The following is a 22,095-nucleotide window of genomic DNA, read 5'->3' as shown; positions in this document are numbered from 1 at the left end:
ATGCAATAAGTGATTTTAGATCAGTTTGTCATAGAGAAATAGAGCTTATCATAACTATACCTCATAAGGATAACATGAGGAAGGGGTAGGCTGTATATTCTGTTGGGTGCTGAGGATAAGGGTAAGCGTATTATGCCATAGCTGCCTAGTTTTAGGAGAACCGCTACAAGTACTATTGTGCTGGCAATAGGAACTTCTGCGTGGGCTTTAGGAAGTCATAGGTGAAGTCCATATAGGGATAATTTTACTATACAATCCATAATACATGCTAATCATGTAAGGTTATTGGATCAGGAAATTAATAGTTCTTGGGTATTAAATATTATTATGTTCAGTAAACTGAGGGCATTTTGAGTATAAATAAGTATAATAAGTAGGGGGAGAGATCCCACTAGTGTATAAAATAAGAAATATGAACTTGCATTGAGGCATTCTGGTTGGTTACCCCAGAGGATGATGATAATTAAGGTAGGGATAAGTGTAGCTTCAAAGAGAATATAAAATATAATTAGTTGTCTGGCTGTGAATGCCATAATTTTAAAAAATTGTAGGGAAATCAATAAGGAAATATAGAGCTTTTTCCATGGGGGTGACTCGTTGGAGAGGTGGTACTGGCTTGCTATAATTGTAAGAGGTAGTAGTCAGGCTGTTAAGATTAGAAGGGGTGATGTCAGCGATCAGAAGAGAAGGTTAATGAGAAGTTGAATAGATTGTCATTGAATTGATTAAAAAATAATAGGGCAATGAAGCTGATGATTAGGCTGTGAATAGTCTTATTGATTCAGATTGTAGAGTTTTTAGAGAGTCATGTTATTGGTAGCAGTATAATTGTTGGAATAATAATTTTTAGCATTGAAGTAAATTTAGGTTATATACATAGTCTAGGCCATACGTGTTGGAGATTGAAACTGGTAAGGCAAAGCCCACTGCGGCTTCACAGGCAGCAAATACTAGGAGGGTAATAGGTATTATGAATGCTAGGGTGAAATGGATATTTAAGGTTATAAGGGTATTTGTGATGAATAATCATAATAATATTCCTTCTAAGTGTAATCTCATAATCTAATGAGTCGAAATCATTTATTTTGGCTTAAACTATCTACCAATTCAGTTCAATCTAATCCTTTTTGAACTCATTCATAAGTTAACCCTAGGACTAAAATGATGACTAGTATAAGGGCTGTGCTGATTATTAGTGTCAGGTTGCTTGTTTGAAGGGCTCATGGCAAGAGTAGTAGTAGGGCAATTTCTAAGTCAAATAGGAATGTGATGGCTACTAGAACAAATTTTACGGAGAAAGGAATGCGGGTGGGTCAAATCTACGTTCGTAGGGGCTGGATTTTTCTATATAAATATTAAATTGTGGGAGCCAAAATGTAATAACTGTTAGTGATAGGGCTGATAGGGTGTTGATTACTAGGGCTAGTATTAGGTTAATTACTCTTTTTCAGATGTCAAAACTAATTGATTGGAAGTCAATGGTACTGTTTATATTAAAAGAGTAAGATCCTCATCAGTAAATAGAAATATACAAGAATAGTCATACTACATCTACAGAGTGTCAGTATCAGGCAGCGGCTTCAAAGCCAACTTGATGGCTAGATGTAAAGTGGTATTTTAATTGGCAGAGGAGACAGATAGTGAGGAATGTTGATCCAATAATGACATGAAGTCCGTGAAAGCTTGTAGCTATAAAGAATGTTGAGCCATAAATTCCATCAGAAATAGCAAAGGGAGCCTCAAAGTATTCTGAGACTTGTAGGAGGGTGAAGTAAATCTAAGGTAATTGTGGTAAGTAATGCTTGAATTATTTGTTTTCGATTATTTTCTGTTAGGCTGTGATGGGCTCAAGTAATTGAAACCCCTGATTCAAGTAATACAGATGTATTCAGGAGAGGTACTTCCAGAGGGTCGACGGGAGAAATGCCTGTTGGGGGTCAGTGTCCTTCTAATTCTGGAGTAGGGGCTAGACTAGAATGGTAGAATGCCAGAAGAACCCAGCAAAGAACAATGCTTCTGAGATAACAAATAGGACTATTCCATATCGGAGGCCTTTTTGAACAATTGTATGGTGACTTTGAAATGTACTTTCTCAGATAGTGTCACATCACCATTGATATATAGTCAGTGTATTGGTTAGTAGGCCTAAGGTTAAAAGAGTAATAGAGTTAAAGTGAAATCGTATAGCTAGGCTGGATGTTATTAGGAGAGCTGAGAGAGGCCCTGTTAAGGCCAAGGACTGGGTTTGATTAAATGATAGGTGTGTGTTTGGTGGGTCATTATGTGTTGTCATATAAATAAAGGCTTACTAATAGCATAAAGACATAAGCTTGGATAAGGGCCACAGTGAAGATAGAATTAGAATAATAAGGGTGACTGAAGCTGTGGGAAGGTTAATAGTTGATACTAGTGCAGCTCCTCCAATTAAGTGTATGTGTGACTGGCTGTAATGTTGACTGTTAAACGTATAGCTAGTGCCATTGGTTAAATAAGTAGAATAATGGTTCCGATGATTACTAGTATAGGGACAAGTGGTCTGGGTGTGCCTGATGGTAGGAAGTGAGCTAAGGAGTTTTTAGTTTTAAAGTAGAAGCCTGTGATTACTGTGCCTGCTCATAAGGGGATTGCTATACCTAGGTTTATTGATAGTTGGGTAGTTGGTGTAAATGAGTGGGGTAGAAGCCCAAGGAGATTGATTAAGGTAATAAAGAGAATTAGGGATATTAGTATAAGGGATCAGGTTCGTCCTTTAATATTATGTGTAATTATTACTTGTTTTAGAACAAGTTGAACTAGTCATTGTTGAATAGAAATCAATTGGTTATTGATTAGATAGTTGGAGGTTGGAAGGAGTGTGGTGAGAAACAAGATGATTAGTGCTGCTGTGTGTAAACCTAGGATTATCAGGGCAGTAAATGAGGTGAACAGATTTTCATTCATTTTAGTTCTCAAGCATTGTTACATTTTTGTGTTTTAATTATTTTTGGTGTGGGGGTGTATGACAAATGAACTTTGATAGTTTTAATTGAATAATGGAGAATAAAGTTATGATTGTTGATATAATAATAATAGATCATGTGGAAAGTACCTAGTTGAGGCATTCACTGTACAGAAGTGTGATTTCTCTCGGCCTTTAACTGAAAAGGTTAACGCTGGGGTAGCTTTACAGTGAGATTATAGTGTGGATATAGACCGAGTTTTGAACGTTTTTAATGGGACTAATTCTAGAACAACAGGTATAAAAACTGTGGTTAGATCCACAAATTTCTGAGCATTGTCCATAGTAGAGGCCTGGTCGTATAGCGGTTAAGGCAAATTGGTTTAAGTGTCCAGGTATTGCATCTGCTTTGAACCCTAATGAGGGAATAGTTCATGAGTGCAGGACATCTTCGGAGATTAACATGCGGATGGGAGTTTCTATTGAGAGGATTGTTTGGTTATTGAATTCGAGGAGTTGAAGTTCATCTGGTTTTAAGTTGGCTGTTGGAAGTATATAAGAATTGAAGCTTAATTCTTCATAATCTGTATACTCGTAGCTTCAATACCATTGATGTCCAGTTGTTTTAACAGTGAGAGAAGGGTTATTGATTTCATCTGTTATATACAGGCTGTGTAGGGATGGGAGGGCAATTAAGATTGATGATAGGCAAGATAGTTCAGACAGTCTCTATTTCTTAGGCATCTATGGTGCTAGTATGAATCAATTTTGTTGTGAGTATTAGAGAAATAATGTATAGAACCAGGGAGCTAATTAGGAAAATAATTATAAGAGTGTGATCATGGAAGGTAAGTAGTTCTTCTGTAATAGGGAATGAAGCGTCTTGAAGACCTAATTGAATTGGATGGGCCATTAAGATATATAGGGCTTAACCTACAACTTAACTTTGACAAAGTTATGAAATAACTTTACTAATAGGTTATTGAGAAAGTCATAGAGGTTGTGGGATTGGCTTGAAACAGTCTGTGGAGGTTCAATTCCTTCCTTTTTCGCTCAGGTCTTCATGTAGGTTGGTTGTTCAAATGCTTTATATTTTTGGAAAACCTGATAGGAGATAAAAGTAGGTCCCCAGTGAATTACCCATTTTATTATGATATAATATCCTTTTTTGTCTCGTGTGTTTTGACTTAAACTATATATTACAAAATATGACAGCTTTTGACTTAATATAATTCTCCACCTCTCATTTGGTTAACGTTTGCATGGAATGTCTTTTCCATCCTGCCACTTTCAGTCTATTTTCATCATTAGATCTGAGGTGAGTCTCTTGGAGACATGACATAGGTGGATTTTGTTTTCTAAATTAAAAAAAAAAAATCCCTTTATGTAATATTTGCCTTTTGATTGGGAAGTTTAGTCCATGCGTATTTTAATACTTTTCTGAAAGGAAATGACTTACAATTACCATTTTATTGTTTTATTTGACTGTTGTACCTATTTTGTCCCTATTCACTTTGTATTCCTTTGTGTCTTGTTGATATTTGTAGTGACATGCTTTGTTCTTTTATTTTCTGTTGTGTAGCTGCATTTTCTTTATGGTTCCCATGTAAATTACATAAAAATCTCTTAAAGTTACAACTGTATGTTTTAAACTGGTAACAACTTGCCCTCAGTTGCATACAAAAATGCTTGCTCATTACATCTGCCCTTAACTTACAATGTCACTAAGTATATCATATATTAATGGGTGTTTTAATTTTCATGATGTCTTTCAGATTTTAAAGCACAATTGTTTTCTGCCTAATTATCATAATACTACAAAGTTTTACTTTTGTGTACGTGCATATCTTTCCCAGAGAGTCGTGTATTTTTATATGATTTGGTTTGTTTTCTATTAAATTTTGAATGGGAAAGACTTCTTTTTGCATTTCTTGTAGGACAGTTATATTGCTGGTGTACTTTCTCAGCATTTAGTTATCTTGGAAAATCTTTATTTTAAAAAATTTTGTAGGACAGTTTTGCTAAAAGTTTTTTTTTTTTTTTACTTCAGCACTTGGAATATGTAACTCAACTCTCTTCTGCAGGGTTTTTGTTCAAAAATTCACTGATAATCTTGCAGGAGCATGCATATAGGTGATTCATCTCTTTTGTCTTTCTGCATTCAAGATTCTTTTCTGTGACTTTCAAAACTTTGCTCATATTATAGTGTCTTGTTATGTGTCTCTTTATCCCAGTTGGAGTTTGTTGAGCTTCAGTTTTTAATATTTTTTTCTTACATTAGATAATTTCTCAGTCATTTTTTGTATGTCTTCTCTAAAACTTGTTTCTTTTTGTCATTTTGTTGATATTCTTATTTTTCTAGTTACACTTAGTTGTCTGTGTTCCCATGTTAAACACTGAGCATAATTGAGATGGTTGTGTTGATTTTTTCAGATAATTTATACAGCTTAATTTCTTTACGGTTGATTTCTGCATACTTGTTTCTTTGATTGGGCCATCTTAGTCTGATACTTTGTATACATTCTAACATTTGGTTGAGAAATGAGCCAGACTCCATCTCAAAAATAAATAAATAAATAAATAAATCACCACCTATCACAGTCTGTATAAAGTGGCTTTCTTTCCTGCAGTGTCTGACACCAGTTTACCAGGATAGATATTGAGAATTTCTCAAACCTGTTCTTAAGATGTCTCTTCCCTAGATTTGTGTTTCCTTTATTGGGTTCTGTGGATTTGCCCATGTTTCTGCTTCAGAGCCTGTAATTAGTTGGTACACGGCTGTTTCTCTGTGGTCCTACAGTCTCTCTGCTGCTTTAAAATCATTTACCTTTTCTCTCACAGACACTACCCTGTCATTCAAAGTATAGCACCATTTCTTTCAGCACTCTGTGTCCCTGTAAACAGAAACCAGTCTTTGGAAAGACCCCACAAAGCCGGAAGTATGGACCCATGTGCCACTATTTTTTTTTTTTTTTGCTTTTTAGAGAGAAGCCAGGAGTTGAGAGTTTACACCTAAAGGCATTATTCTGTATTGGGGAGGAGGTGGGTAAATGTAACAAATGTTCCATTGTCTTTTATGTGGCTCTTAGCATCATTCTCATCTATGGCACTGCAATCTCTTAACTGGTTTTTAGAACTCTTACAAAGGCATTTTGGTCAATATATTTTTGTTAAGTTTGCATGTCTATTAAGGAATTTGGGCATGTGGTATTATGCCATCTTATTGTGCTTGGTATAATTTTATATTTTGTATTTGTAAAGTGTATTCTCCTGAGTCTAATCAGTGGTACAATTCATTTTTATTTCTTTTAGCTGTATCCTCTCATTTTACTCCAGACCTTTTGCCTGAGCAAAGCATAAAACATTTATTCCCAAAAGTGATACTGAGAAGATATGAAAGCTATGGCACTGAAAATTTAAACTTAAGAAAAGACTGGACAAGTGTGGGTGAGTGTAAGGGACAGAAAAAAAGTTATAATGGACTTAACCAATATTTATCAACTACTCTTAGCAAAATCTTCCAATGCGATGAATGTAGCAAAGCTTTTAACTGGTGCTCAATCCTTAAGAGACTTTTCATACAGGAGAGAAACCATACAAATGTGAGGAATGTGGCAAAGCCGTTAACTGGTTCTCAAACCTTACTCAAAATAAGATAATTCATACTGTAGGGAAACCCTACAAATGTGAAGAATGTGGCAAAGCCTTTAATCAGTGCTCACACCTTATTGGACATAAAAGAATTCATACTGGAGAGAAACCTTACACATGTGAAGAATGTGGCAAAGCCTTCACCCAGGGCTTACATCTCACTGGACACAAGGCAACTCATACTGAAGGAAACCCTACGCATGTGAAGAATACGGCAGAACTTTTAGCTGGTTCTCATACTTTTCTCAATGTAAGGGAATTCATACTGAAGAGAAACACTACAATTGTGAAGAATGTGGAAAAGCTTTTATGCATGGCTCAATCATGACTAAAAACAAGAGGATTCATACTGTAGAGAAATGCTACAATGGTGAAGAATGTGGCAAAACCTTTAACCAGAGCTCACATCTTATTGGACATAAGAGAATTCATACTGGAAGAAAACCCTACAATGGTGAAGAATGTGGAAAAGCTTTTATGCATGGCTCAATCCTTATTAAACATAAAAGAATTCATACTGGAGAGAAATGCTACAGATATGAAGAATGTGGCAAAGCCTTTAACCAGAGCTCACATCTTATTGGACACAAGATAATTCATACTGGAGAGCAACGCTATAAATGTGAAAAATGTGGCAAAGCCTTTAACTGGTTCTCAAACCTTACTAAACGTAAGAGAATTCATACTGGAGAGAACCCCTAGAATTGTAAAGAATGGGGTAAGTCTTTGACCAATGCTCAGTCCTTACTGAATATAAGATAATTCACATGATAGAGAACCCCTACAATTGTAGGGAATGTAGCAATAGTTTTAATTTGTGCTCAACTTTTACTGTAAGTGAATTCATTCTGGAGAGAAACCCTACCAAGGTAAAAAATGTGGCAAAACCATTAATGAATGCTGACATCACAATCTACAGCAATGATTTCATCCTAAATAAAAGTGGTATTAATGTAATGACTGTTGAAGGATCTTTCACAAAATAGAACCCTTAATGTGCATGAGATTATTTTGGTGAAGGGGAAAGCACTGCAAATATAAAGAAAGGCACAATACCTTACTTATACCACAGATTGTATTGTACACTGGAAAATTTATACTGAACGGAAACTCCCCAGGAGTTCCTTAAACGTTATACTGGGGAGAAACCCTATGGATGTAATAAATGTGGAAAAACTTCTGTTCCATACATATACCTTAGAAAACACTGGAGAGTTTCTACTAGAATATATTATACAGATTTAGGAACTGTGAAAAATACATTAGAAACCAACCCTAAGTAAACGTTATAGATTGACAGTAGAAAGCACCAAGGCAGTAAGAATTTGAGACATTGCTCTAATCAGTGTTGATTATAGATAATAATTTAAAATAGGTTGCTTACTTGTATGTAAGTTTAAATGGAGAAGGAGATTGATTTTCTCTTTGGACAGTTATAAATTACATTCAAATTATACTTTTGGGGATTGGAATAATTACAATTACTTTGAAAAGCAAATATTTATGTCAAGTAAACTCACAAATTTCTTGATGTTATATTGTCATTTCTAGTGCTCATGTGAAAGCACGTGGTTAATGGTTTCTGCATCAGAGCTCGGAGACATCTGCACCATTAATACACTTTTCCGTGGAACACTAAGGACACTTGAATATAAGACGCATGAAGAAAATCTAGGCGGAGAGGCCCTTTATAACAGTGTAGTAAGTGATTTGTGAGGTAGTTGTTCAGGATAATACGATTATGCATTGTAGGAGAAGAGAAACATTTTGAATCTTAGAAGTGAATTGTTTTACTAGTTACACATAAAAATAATGAAATACTGTGGAGTTTAAAATGCTTTTCGACATATTATTTGAACTTAATTTATTTTAATGGAACAAAGTTGTTTTTAATGTCTTAAGACTATTTTCCATTGAATGAAATGCATCTTACCACCAACATTAACCTATCCCACCTTATCCCATGTTGTAGGTAACTGATGGTCACAATATACTATTGGATAGCATAGTGGAGGGTAGCATAGTACAATGACATCTTTTGTAATCCCTCCTCTCAGTGGAATATTGTTACCAGAGGTAATATTTTTATTTTTTTCTTGTTTTTGTAACTATAGGATCATTATGATGGTTACAATAAAGTTTACATAAGACTATAATAAAATATATTCACATATTTCTGAATTCTGATTATTTTAAAATTTTATTCTTTATTTTTTCTGAGTGTGCCCACTGTAGTCTGCAAAACACAGATTTTTAGTTTTGATTTACATGGGTTTACATATACAAATATATCACTTTATAGATAAACTTCAGGTGTAAGAGATTTGTGGTGAATGTAGTTATGTTTGTGTGTAAGTGTGTACCTATTTTGAGAAGAAAAACATCAGATCAATACAGATAAATTTTAAAAGTGTTGATAATTTACTAGGCAGGTCAAAACCTCAAAGATTCTGAAAACAAATCTGTTTTCTCTGCTTTGTATTGAATTCATTTATCTAAAATCTTATGGCCCCTTGGCTCAGAATCTCTTTGGAAATCCTTTGTGTTTTTCTTGCCTGTTTCTTATGCTGGACCTAGTATATAATTTTCTCATTCCAAGGTTCATGTAGTATTCTTTATATGATGTCCTCTGTGATTGTAAGAATTATGAAATTTAATAGTGCTCAGAAAATAACTTTTAGACGTTAGTGTTTCTACAGCGAGTGTTTTTAAGTTACATTCATTCTTTTTCTTTTCATTGGAGAACTCCATTTAAGCCACTTTTTCTTTTGTGATTGTTCTTTTTGTAATTGACATAATCAAGTTTATTGAGCCAATTTGTTTGTGTAAACAATAGGAGGCTTCCTACACCATGAGGTTGTTTTGGCACATAAATGAACATACACAGGGCAGTGCTCGCTGTGTAATAGAAGCTCCATAATTAGCAGTAAACATGAGAGGCCCAGGGACTGTCATCTTTGTTCACTGAATTATGCCAGGCATCTAGAAAACTGACTTTACACATTGTGCTGAAAGTATATGTCTTTAATAAACAAACCTCAACAAGAACCTCCTCAGATAGCTGAGTTGGGTAGGGAATCCTCTTTCAGCATCCTAGAAAGTTTGTCTTTCTGTGTCAAGGACAAAATCCAGCTAGAAAGAATCTCAAATGTGGTTTACCAATGCAAAAACAGCTTTGCTTTTTATGTGCATTTTCCAAATGTTGAGGGACACAGACCAATGAGGCAGAGGACTTCTTGGGCAAAAAGACAGGAAAGAAAAAAAAAAAAAAATATATATATATATATATATATATATAAGCAACCAGAGCATCCTAAGTAGTCTTTGTACGGAGCCAGGCACCAGGCATCTGCTTACTGTGTCTTACGCCGTTTAGTCCCTATAATAACTCTGAGGTTCATCTTTCCGCTTTTCAGAGGCATAGACAGGCTCAGAGAACTGCAGTTATATCCTTAATACCCACCTGGTAGCTTGCAGAGTCACCACTGTTTCTTGGAGGAGACAGACACCTACTAAATAGCTGGCCTGGGAACTGTGCATTGGTGGTGAGGTCCTGGTAGGAGCCCAGGAAGGTGGTAAAGGAGAATATGGCTCAACCTGGAAGTCTAGTACCAGAGGCTCATTTAGCTTCTCCCTTGTACCTGGCTGGGAGTATCTGGATTATTCTCAAGGTTTCGGGTAGACTTATTTTTATATGGAGGGGAACAAGAAGAGGCATATGGTCAATGACAGCACTGTGAACCACTGGCCGTTTGGGGGCTGCGGCTTATACCAAGAAGGTCCTATTTTTCAGAGACTTGTACATGTGGAGGACACAGGTGTCTGTGGTGAAGAAGGTTCTAGGCTTCCAAAGTTTTATGTGGGCCAGGTGCAGTGGCTCATGCTTGTAATACCAGCACTTTGGGAGTCCAATGTGTGTGGATCACCTGAGGTCAAGAGATCAAGACCAGCCTGATCAACACGGTGAAACCCTGCCTCTACTAATAATACAAAAAATTAGCCAGGTGTGGTGGCAGGCACCTGTGATCCCAGCTACTCAGGAGGCTGAGGCAGGAGAATCACTTGAACCCAGGAGGTAGAGGTTGCAGTGAGCCAAGATCGCACCATTGCCCTCCAGCCTGGGTGACAAGAGTGAAACCCCATCTGAAAATCAAAGAAACAAAGACAAGAAAGTTTTATGTGGCGGTGTTAAGCCATTAACACTGTCAAGGCATCTTCATGATACTTTGTCCTCTGTGGAGCACCAGCACCCACCTATATTAACAGCTTGTACAAAGAGAATTATCCCAGAGAGTCCTCAAAAAACGTCGTTCTTATAGAGTTGGGAAAACACAGGTTCAACAGCACATGGGTCAGAACTGAGAACTGTAAACAGTGAGGCCTGCAAGAAATTTCCCTCAAGCTTCTGGAGACTCTGTCTGCTCCTCACGTGGATGGAAATGGCCTCAAGAAGCCTCATTTTTTATTTTAGAAACAGTGCACAGGGCAAGACAGCCTAGGAATACTTTTTTGACTTTAGCAATACAGTTTTTTAACATTAAAAGGAACTTTGCCAAACAACTGCAATTCCAGACATGACAAGGGGGCATATGCTGGGAGAGTCCAGGATGGGAGAAAGCCCATTTAAAGGGCCAAGAATCGAAGCAGATGACTCAGGGAAAACACATATGTATGAAGCAATTCAAAGATGACTCAAAAATTTGGGTCGGAAAACTGGAAATCAACATGATTTTATTTGCCACATGGATACCAGATTGGCAACAAATTAAAAGAAAGTGAACATCCGGGAGAATCTAGATTCAGGGAAGCAGCTACATTCAGACATTGCTGGTGGCAGTGTACCTTCCAAAGCCCTTTTGGAAAGTGATCGGTCTATAGCTATTACAATTTTACATGTGCATATCCTTCCACCGAGTAATCTCCTGGGAGTTTGTCATCTACAAGGGAATAATATGTCCAGTGGGCTGAGTGGTGTCCCCTCCCCAAAGTTCACGTTCTCACACTCAGTGCCTCAGAATGTCACTAGTTTTGAGTTTATTGGAGTGGACCCAAATCCAATATGACTGGAGTCCTTATTAGAAGAGGCAGTAAGGACGCAGAGATAGAAGTCAGCTATCTACAAGCCAAGAAGAGAGTTCGCAGAGAAACCATCCCAGCTAACAGCTTGTTGGATTTCTATTCTCCAGAATTGTGGAAAACTAAGTTTCTGCTGTTAAAGTCCTTCAGTCTGCAGTGGTGTGTATGGACGCTGTAGCAGATGGTTACAGACTACTGGGGCACATATAGGATGTTTCCTGAAGAGTGGCCGAAATTGAAACAGAAGATCATCATGTCCAGGCTCCACCTGCATTGCAAGGCTGAACTGCTGAGGGAAATGGCCTCCTTTATGGAATATTATGAAGCCATGTGAGGTTGCAGCTCCAGCCCTGATGGGGCTACAGGAATGAGTTCTGTGGGATAACCAATACATAGAGCAGCTTAACCATCCTTCCTCCCCCTTTTGGCTCCCTTTTTGTGTAAAAAGCATACTAGAGTGTGGACTTTTAAATCTTAAAGTTCTGGCAGGGCAGGGGGGTTGCCTGCTACAGGAAATACATGGGGTGGGTGTTTAAAACAATATAAATAGGCTGGGCATTGTGTTTCATGCTTGTAATCCTAGCACTTTGGAAGGCTGAGGCAGGCAGATCACCTGAAGTCAAGAGTCAGGACCAGCCTGGCTAACATGGTGAAACCCTGTCTCTCCTAAAAATACAAAAATTAGTTGGGTGTGGTGGCACCTGCCTGCAATCTCAGCTGCCTGGGAGGCTGAGGCAGTAGAATTGCTGGAACCTGGGAGGCAGAGGTTGCAGTGAGCAGAGATCTGGCCACTGCACTCCAACCTGGGTGACAGAGTGAGACCTCTGTCTCAAAAAAAAAAGAAAAAAAAACAACTATGTAGGTAGCAACACAAAAAGGCACTCATGGCCTAGTGTAAACAAGACAAAACTATTTCTCTCCTCTTACTACAACTATGTGAGCAAGAACTTAGCAGCAAACCAAATTTCTGTTGGAGACGAATGAAGGTCCAGTTCTTTTGGGCGGGAACTGTGGGTCACTTAGGTGTGAAAGCACTGAGGCAGAGGCAATGGAGTTTCCATATTTGAGTCTGGGTCCTGGGCCTGCCCTGATTTTCTTGGATTCCTGTCTGAGATGACCCCTCTGTTCCTACTGTCGCCCCACAGCAGTGCTGGCCATGGGTGGTGGCATGGTGCTCCTGCCCTTTGTCCAAGGAGATGGAGTGGTTGAACCTATTACTTATTTTTACTGATCTGCGTGAAGCTGTGCAAGGAGAGTGCCCAGCAGCTGGGCCAAAAGGTGTCAGTAACCTGCCTGGCTATTTCTGCAGGGAGAAAGCCCAATTAAAAATTCTGCTCCCTAGATCAGACACATAAGAGCATCTGCATAGACTTCCAGTCAGAGAGAAAACCAGATTACAGTGTGAAGTCTTGGGGTTAGCATCTGAGTGGACAAACTTGTTCCCCAACACTCACTTCTTATCCTGCCAGCCATGACCTGGAATGTGATCTTGGTAGACCCATCAGATTCCCAACACCTGACAGCCTGCTCCTGTCCAGGGAGGGAAGCCTCATCTCTGGCTCCCCTAACACATGGTGATGGGCAGGAATGTGGGGTTGCCCAGGTGGGATCTTAGGCGAGGTCTGGCCTGGATGAGTCTGCCCTGAGCTGCCCTGTGTTACCTATGGGTGCCCCCTGTCAAGTGACGCCCTCACTTCAAGCCTTCCACAGATGAGAGCCTCAGGAAGTCAGGATATAGCAGGAGAACATCTTGCTCTTGAGCGTCTCCATGAAATTAGCTTGATACAGGGCTGTGTCTAGAATAAGGGCTTCTGGTTACCAGAGTTTGAAGTTCTGGTGGGTCTGTCACCAAGGACATGAGGTTACTTGAAAGTTCCATCACCTGGGCCCCTTCCTTCAGTACGACCTGCTCACAGGCTCTGCTGGGGTCCTGACTACTCAGCCTCCTTAACCGTATCAACTTCTAGAACTGTCTTAATTGCAAATGACATAATCCGTTATATAAAAACGTGTAAGAGTTTCACTAAAATACCACTAGAATTAATAAGTTAATCAGTGTCAGAAGATACAAGATACACATAAAAAATTATACTTAAAGCAACCAACAATGAAAATAAAATATATACATTTGATTTATAATAGCTTCAAAAATAATTAGAAAAAGTAATGTAAATGAAACAATTTTACACTTTTTTTGTGTGTGTGTGTGGACAAGATCTTGCTCTGTTGCCCAGGATGGAGTGCAGTGGTGTGATCACAGCTCACTGCAGTCTCGACCTCCTGGACTCAATTGATCCACCTGCCTCAGCCTCAGCAGTAGCTGGGACTACAGGTGTGTGCCACCATGCCTGACTAATTTTGTATTTCTTGTAGAGACAGGTTTCTCCATGTTCCCCACTCTGGTCTCCAATGAGGCTCAAGCAATCTGCCTGCTTCTGCCTACTATAGTGTTGGGATTATAGTCGGGAGCCACCATGCCTGGCCTACACTTAATTTTTATTAATGCTGAAAGAAATCAAGATCTGAAATAATTGAAAGGTGTCTAATTTTTAAGGATGAAAATACTTAATATTTCCAAGATAACAATATCCCACAAATGGACCGAGAAATTCGATATAATCCCTTCAAATTCCCAACTATGTTTTTATGTAGAAATTGACAACTCTCTCCCCAGCAAAACCGATATAGATATGCACAGGAAACCAAATACAGGAAATGATCTTGAAGAACAAATGACTTCCACTTCCCAATACAAATTCTTATTGCAGGCCAGGCGTGGTAGGTCACACCTGTAATCCCAGGAATTTGGGAGGCCGAGGGGGGCGGATCACTTGAGGTCAGGAGCTCCAAATCAGTCTGGTCAACATGGTGAAACTCTGTCTCTACTAAAAATATAAAAATTAGGTGGGCGTGGTCGTGGGCGCCTGTAATCCCAGCTACTTGGCAGGCTGAGGCAGAAGAATTGCTTGAACCCAGGAGGAGGAGGTTGCTGTGAGCTGAGATCACAGCAATACACTGCATCATGGGTGACAGAGTGGGACTCCATCTCAAAAAAAAAAGAGAAAATCTTACTGCAAAGAATAATGGCTGTTACCTCACTTCCTCCCCACTTTTTTTCCTCTGTGAAGACAGTATTACAGAGTAACTTGAACACTCTTGTGATATGACCAGCTTCAGCTTCAGGTTTTTCCCTGCAGGCTTCAACCCAAGCCAGGGTCTGGACCATTCCCAGGTGCTGATAAAAATGTTTAGGATGTTGCCCACAGCATCGAAAGAAACTAGCCCTGGCCCGAGGCCAAATTCCTTAAACCTTCATGTGAACTCCATAACCAGACCCATCATTGCAGACATACTTGGGTAGAATATCTCTGATTCGTGTCTTGCAAGGATACGCTGCAGCCCCCTCTGTGTTGGTTCCTCTAATGCATGCTTTGGACAGACCACTCTGGGCTTCAGGGCTTCTTTCTTTGGAATTCCAACTGCCCCATTTCAGGATGGTTTGGGGTAGTGTCTTGTGGGAATTCCGCTTCTGTCACTTTTGGGGCAACTCCAGCCACTGGTTCAGCCTGAGGGAAGAGCTGGTGTAGTCGGCATTACTCTAAAGAATGGGCTGGGAGGCCGGGCATGGTGACTCACGCCTGTAATCCGAGCACTTTGGGAGGCTGAGGTGGGCAGATCAGGAGGTCAGGAGTTCGAGACCAGCCTGGCCAACATGGTGAAAGCCTATCTCTACTAAAAATACAAAATTTACCCAGGTGTGGTGATGGGTGCCTGTAATCCTAGCTACTGGGGAGGCTGTGGCAGCAAAATTGCTTGAACCTGGGAGGTGGAGTTTGCAGTGAGCCAAGGCCACTGTACTCCAGCCTGGGTCAGAGACTGTCTCAAAAAAAAAAAAAAAAAAAAAGAAAAGGGCTAGGGAAAACAGGACCCTTCTGGGGAGATCCCAGGATGCCTGCAAGTGCCTATGTGAGGCTCTGTCAGCCGCTGCCTGATGCCTGCAGGCTGCCCTGCCCTGTGAGTGCCAAGATGCTGTGAAAGCTTCAGCAGGCTAGAGGAGGCTGATGGGTTAAAAATTGCCAAGGAGCCCAGACCTCAGCGGGTGGAAAGGGGTTAGGTTGGCCTCTCCCATGGGCAGGCCACCTAAGAACAAAGGCTCTGCTGGGGGCCGAGAGCAAAGTCCCTGAGTTAGAGGAGGAGGAATTGCGCCTGGAGAAAGACCTGCCCACTGTCGCCCACTGTTAGTTGCCTCTGTGGAGGTTAAATGGAAGAAAGACTCTGTGGAGAGGTGCTGGGGAGCCTGCAGCCTCAGGCCTACTTCTGAGGGTGGCTTTTGATGGTAGTGGCAGCAGGGGCTCTGAGTCCCGTTTTCTGTGTCAGGCAGAGAAAAAAAAAAGAGAAGCTGCACCACCTGCCCCACACTCACCTCAAGCTCACTGTGGCTCTAGGTGGTCTGAGGCGGTAGCTGGACCAGGCCTTGAGGGGCAGGGCTGAGGGCCACAGCAGTGGCTGTTTTGGTGTAGACAGCAGGCATGGCTGATACTGGGACCCGTGCAGGCCAGGAGTAGAATTTTTGTGGCTGGGGATGGAGTGTGGGTGCCAGTGTGAGGAGCAGGCTGGTCTCGCCGCCTCTTCCCTCTCCCAGGAGGGGAGCAAACTCTGCAGCCCCCAACATGACAGGAAGGCCAATGTTCTCAACGTTGGGCCATTGAAGGGGACCAGAGGCCCCATGTGGCTAGAATGAGTCACTGGCCCCTTCAGAGCAAGCAATGAGATTTGTCTCTGAAGGGTCTACATCTTCCCAATACCCGAGCACATGCTGGAGACAAACATTCTCCTGAGAACTGTCCTTGAGGCAACCTTAGACAAGTTCTGTCTTTAGGTGAGGGTCGCAAAAGCCATGCTCTGAGGGGAAGCCAAAAGGAAACCAGTGACATTATCCTGCACAAGAGGAGTGGTGTGCATCAAACAATGTCACCTCCCAGGAGGGCACAGGAGATCATGGCTTTTTCTTTTTTCTTTTTTTTTTTTTTTGACAGAGTCCCTCTGTCACCCAGGCTGGAGTGTATGGCATGATTTTGGCTCATTGCAGCCTTCACTTCTCAGGTTCAAGTGATTCTCTTGCCTCAGATCCCCAGTAGCTGGGATTACGGGCAAGCACCATGATGCTGGTAAGTTTTGTATTTTTAGTAGAGATAGAGTTTCACCATTTTGACCAGGCTGGTCTCAACCTCCTGACCTCAAGTGATCTGCCCACCTCAGCTTCCCAAAGTGCTGGGATTGCAGGCGTGAGCCACTGTGCTTGGCTTGAGATCATGGCTTCTGTTCAGGACTTCGTAAGGATGGGGATTGCATGTCTGCACAGAGCCCATAGAACAGGTTTGTGTGGTTGGTGCCAAAGCCTGATGGCACCTGGAGTATGACAGTTGATTCTTGGGATATTATGACAGTTGATCATTGATTATTTGGAACTGAATAAGGTGACTCTGGCCATGCATGCTGCTGTCCCCCAAATGGCTCAAATCCTGGAAAAACTAAACACTTGCTCAGGTCCATGGCATACTGTCCTGAATTTGGCAAATGCTTTCTGCAGCATACCCTTAGACCCAAAGTCCCAGGACCATTTTGCCTTCAGCTGAGAGGACCAACAGTGTACCTTTTGATTGCTCCCAGAGAAACTTACACAGCGCAACTCTCTGACATGGTTTAGAGTGACGTGAGACATTTTGGAGTGATTTGCCCGACATTCTCTGGGAAAACCATATGGATAATATTATTCTAACCTCTACAGATTGAAGTCTTTTGTAGAAACCTACCCAGAAACTCCTAGAGCATTTACAATCCAGAGGATGGGCCAGTCGTGCCCAGAAAGTCCAGGGACCATGGGACACCATAACATTCCCGGGCACGGTCGGGTTAAGTAAGACCCAAGTTGTGCCAACAGTTGTGATCATCAAAATCCAGCCATACCCACAGGCCTGTGTATAGTTTGGATCTGTGTCCCCACCTGAATCTCTAATTGTAATCTGCAGTGTTGGAGGTGAGGCCTGGTGGGAGGTGATTGGATCAGGGAGGTGGTTCTTCATGAATTGTTTAGCACCATACCTTCCGTGCTGTTCTTGTGATAGTGAGAGCTCTCACAAGATCTAGTTGTTTAAAGTGTGTAGGCCAGGTATGGTGGCTCATGCATGTAATCCCAGCACTTTGGGAGGCCGAGGCAGGTGGATCACAAGGTCAGGAGATCGAGACCATCTTGGCTAACATGGTGAAACCCCATCTTTACTAAAAATACAAAAATTAACCAGGCATGGTGGCACGTGCCTGTAGTCCCAACTACTCAGGAGGCTGAGGCAGGAGAATTGCTTGAACCCGGGAGGTGAAAGTTGCAGTGAGCTGAAATCACACCATTGCATTCCAGCCTGGGCGACAGAACAACACTCCCTCTCAAAATAAAATAAAATAAAATAAAATAAGTGTGTAGCACCTCTCCCCGCTCTCTCTTGTTCTTGCTCCAGTCATGTAACATATGCCTGCCTGCTTCCTCTTCCCCTTCCACCATGATTTTAAGCTCCCTGAGGCCTCTCCAGAAGCTGAGCAGAAGCCACTTAGCTTCCTCTACAGCCTGTGGAACTGTGAGCCAATTAAACCCAGTTCCACGTATTTCTTTATGGCAGTGTGAGCATGGACTAATATACCTTGTTTTATGAAAGGGATGTATCTGCAGAGAGATCCCCAACACAGGAGTCCAGAAATCAAAGAATGAGACAGACAAATCCAGTTTGTCAGTAAAAGGTAATTTATTGGGGGGAATTTGTGGACAGAAGCATGGTCTTGAGTGGTAGCATGACAGTAGTTCTCCAGGCTGTTACCCCCAAGATTTAGGGCTTACTTAGTGTAGGAAAAGAGTAAATATGCTCTATAAGGAATTTGCAGAGCAATTAAGACCAGCCTTCCAGAAAGAGAATGAGGTGCACATCGTAGCCTATAGGTTGTGTGATGACATCTAGGTAGCTTTGACCTAAGGAGAGGGCTTTCAGTAAGTATGTGCTCTTACACAAGAAAAAGCAGATCAAGTAGAAATCTTAAAGGAATTCCCAGAACTGGGGTTAACCCAAAGTCAACATGGTGGATTCGCATCCAAGATGGAGCTGCTGTAGCTTCCACAGAGCTCCCTCCCCAGACCCATGGAGCCCTTAGGGTTTACAGGACCAGCGTAGAAATTCTCATCCAGGCAGTTTGATCCTTTTGGTTCTCAAAATGGAGAATGGAATGTACGTATCTGCTTATTATTCTCAAATAATTTCTTCTTTCACTTTATTATTTCTCAAATCTTTCCTTCTTTTCCCTCTCCACAGAAAAAGCTCCAGAAGATTTACAAGTCTTTTCAGAAAAGACAGTACACTGAGCAGGATTTGCACATCACGAAAAAGTAGAGATGGGAGATGGGAGTCAAGAGCTTTGTGGGCTAGAGAGAAAGATTAGGCTGGAAGGGGTACTGGACCAGGGGTGTGTGTGTGTAGTGGGGTGTGTGTGTGTGTGTGTGTGTAGTGGTGTGTGTAACTTTCTCACTGAATGTTTACTTGAAAAACTCCAGCACTGTCTAGCCTGGATTAACAGAAGGATATGTGTTTGCCCATGGGCAGGTAGGGGATTTGGGGGGCAAGTGACCCTGGTAATGAGATGGTGATGGCAGCTGGACTGTTGAGCAGGGCCCCAGTTTCCCCCCTCCCCAAGGGCCCTTCAGCATCTTCCATCCAGGCCCTGTCAGCCTCCTGTCCTTCCCTCTGGCTCCAGGAGATCAGAGTCCTCCAAGAAATGCAGCTGTTTCATGACAAGAGGGAATTATCATCTTCAGACTCAGGAGGACTCTGGGGTTTGTTTCAAGTCCATGGAGCAGCACAGTCCAATTGAGAGGTGAGAGCTTAGCGGACTGACAGAAGGTGGGTGGAGATTCTGTCTTGTGGTCAGTTTCAGACAGCCTGTGGCCACGGCTCCCTGGTCAGCAGCAGGCCCTGTTGAATGGGAGCCCTGGGCAAGGACTGGGAGGGAGGCCTGAGGTGTGGCTCCTGGAGCCTCACAGCTGCTACTCTGTCCTACAGCTACAGCCTATCCTGCCACTGAGCCCCCATCCCAGTATGCCAGCCATGCCCTCATGGCCAAGAAAACGAGGCCCTGAAGAATCTCAGGTCCACTGAGTGCCAGGGTGGCAGGGGCAGAGTGCCTCAGGGCTCAGTGAAGTTTGGACTGATATATCACAAATATCACAAATGTTCCATAAAAGTAAGTAGACATAAAAGTATACATACTGTGTAATTTGATTTATGCAAAATCCAATAAGCAGACAAAACTGAGGTCCTGGCTTTCAGTAATACTGGAGTAGCTTGTTGAATTAACACAGATTATAATGATAACACCAGAATAATATATTATATATTGTTATAGAAACACATCTGTATAATACAAGTATGACCTATGTGTGAGTAAGAACTGAATGGGGATTTCAGCTGTGCCCACTATAGGGGAGATAGATATTGAGGTTTGAATCCAGCCCAATTAACACCTTTTGTAAAACATACTGCTCTTCAAAGTTACACAACAGAATTGAGCATCTCTATAATGATTCTTTACAGTTTTAGAACACAATTTTAAAATTCATGAGACGTGTAGAAACATGAAAATGTAATCCATTCACAATTTAAAAAGCAGGCAGTAGAAGTGATCCTAAGATATTCAAGGTTTTCTAATTCAGGATGTTTAAAGGCAGCTATTATAAATCTGTTTATGGGGGTAAAGGAAAATATTCTAACAGTGAAGAGATGTGGAACCTCAGCAAAGACATGGAAATTATGAAACAATAGAAAGATAAGGAAATTTAAAAAATACTTTTGAGCTTATTCAAAGATTAGAAACAGAAGACAGAGCAATAGAAATTGCCCATTCCGAATAAAAGAGTGAAAAAGCTTAAAGAAAATGAAGAGTCTTAGAGACCTATGGAGTGATTGAGTCCAAGTTGGAGGGGGGACAGAAAAATGAGGTACAAAAATACATCATCAACTAATAGCTGAAAACTTCCAAACATCAGTCAAAACCCCCCAATATTTATATCCAACACATCAACAAACCCCTTCAAAAAATACAAATAAAACCATACCAAGGCCATATTGTGATTTCGGAGAATGGCAGGGCAGAGCTTTCTATTGATTTGCTGTGATTTCTAATTTTAGCTACTTAGAAGAATGAAAAATAGGTTCTCCTTAGAGTTTCTTTTTTTTTTTTTTTTTTTCTTGGAGAAAGTCTGACTTAGGCACAGATGACTGGCAGTTATTAAAGTCAGATGTCTTTCCAGCCTTCTCTTAAATTTGCAGTGTCTTACCTTGGAAATTATTTAAAGTTGTTACTTCCAAATCCCGCAGTAATACTGATGCTCCCAAAAGATGTCCCACAGAGATTTTTGCTCTTGTGCATCCATCCTGCCTAGTTGCATTAGCGTGTAGTCATGGGGTACTTCGAGTTAATCTGGAAAACTAAATGTTAAAATGGATTCAGGGCGCGGTAGCTCACGCCTGTAATCCTAGCACTTTGGGAGGCCTAGGCGGGCATATCACTGGAGGTCAGGAGTTCAAGACTAGACTGGCCAACATGTCAAAACCCCATCTGTACTGGAAATACAAAAATTAGCCGTGTGTGGTGGCGGGTGACTGTAATTTCAGCTACTGGGAAGGCTGAGGCAAGAGAATCGCTTGAACCCAGAAGGCGGAAGCTACAGTGAGCCCAGATCAAGTCATTGCACTACAACCTGGGCTGCAGAGCAAGACTCCATCTCTAAAAAAGAAAAAAGAAAAATGGATTCAAAGAATAATCACTGCTAAGTTCCAGCAGCAAATTATTAAACGTGGTTCCAAAGGGATATTTAAAAAGGGAAATTAAAAGTGTTTCTAAGAAAGCCCTATTCACAGCAGCAGCGCAGACACGGTTCGTGACCTGACCACACAAACTTCCCTCATGTGTTGGGAGGGACCAAGGGGCTCTCTGGTCCTGCACCTGCGTTAATTGTGGCCAGGAGGTCCACACTAGGACCCCAAGGCCTGGGAACCAGCCTGGGTCGGGGGGCAGAGAAGTGGTGGATGTGGCTCCCATCCCTGTGGCTGTTTCCTGACTGGATGCAGCAGGGTCAGGTCTTTTGCTGTGACATTTTCTACTCTATTAGAGTGACAGGAGTATTCCTGGGTGAGGCCTGACCCAGGTGTGGGCCAGGCAGCCAGCCCCGGGTCCAAGGGGCACTCCTGGCATGCAGAGGAGGATTTGTGACAGCCCAGAGGATAGAGGAAATGGTGGCTTTGAAAACGCAAGTGCCAGGTTGTCAGGGACCATGTATCTCCATTTCTGGCAGTAAATTGATGGTTTCAGACACTCATGAGAAAGCGGAGTCTCGC

General features: G+C 41.3%; 1 protein-coding gene across 11 annotated transcripts in view; it reads left to right on the top strand.

Moving 5' to 3' along the window:
- The window catches only part of LOC123572192 (argininosuccinate lyase-like), a 40,252-nt gene extending 18,673 nt beyond the window's left edge, over positions 1-21,579 (top strand). For 9 of the 11 annotated variants that reach the window (XR_012432382.1, XR_012432380.1, XR_012432379.1 and 6 more), the window contains 2 exons: positions 6,251-7,307; positions 8,141-8,762. Coding sequence is in view for 1 of the 11 variants with exons in the window: in XM_074034929.1 (XP_073891030.1) it covers positions 6,251-6,298 (48 nt within the window). In the remaining 10 variants the exon portion in view is untranslated. Of the gene's footprint in view, positions 1-6,250; positions 8,763-19,456; positions 19,577-19,761 lie in introns of those variants that run through there. The other 2 variants (XR_012432383.1, XM_074034929.1) reach the window with 2 other exon arrangements.
- Positions 21,580-22,095: the final 516 nt, after the last annotated feature.

Source organism: Macaca fascicularis, chromosome 3 (assembly GCF_037993035.2).
Source record: "Macaca fascicularis isolate 582-1 chromosome 3, T2T-MFA8v1.1".
Classification (NCBI taxonomy): Eukaryota; Metazoa; Chordata; class Mammalia; order Primates; family Cercopithecidae; genus Macaca; species Macaca fascicularis.
Note: the sequence above shows the minus strand (reverse complement) of the source record. Positions and strands in the feature narration are given on the sequence as shown.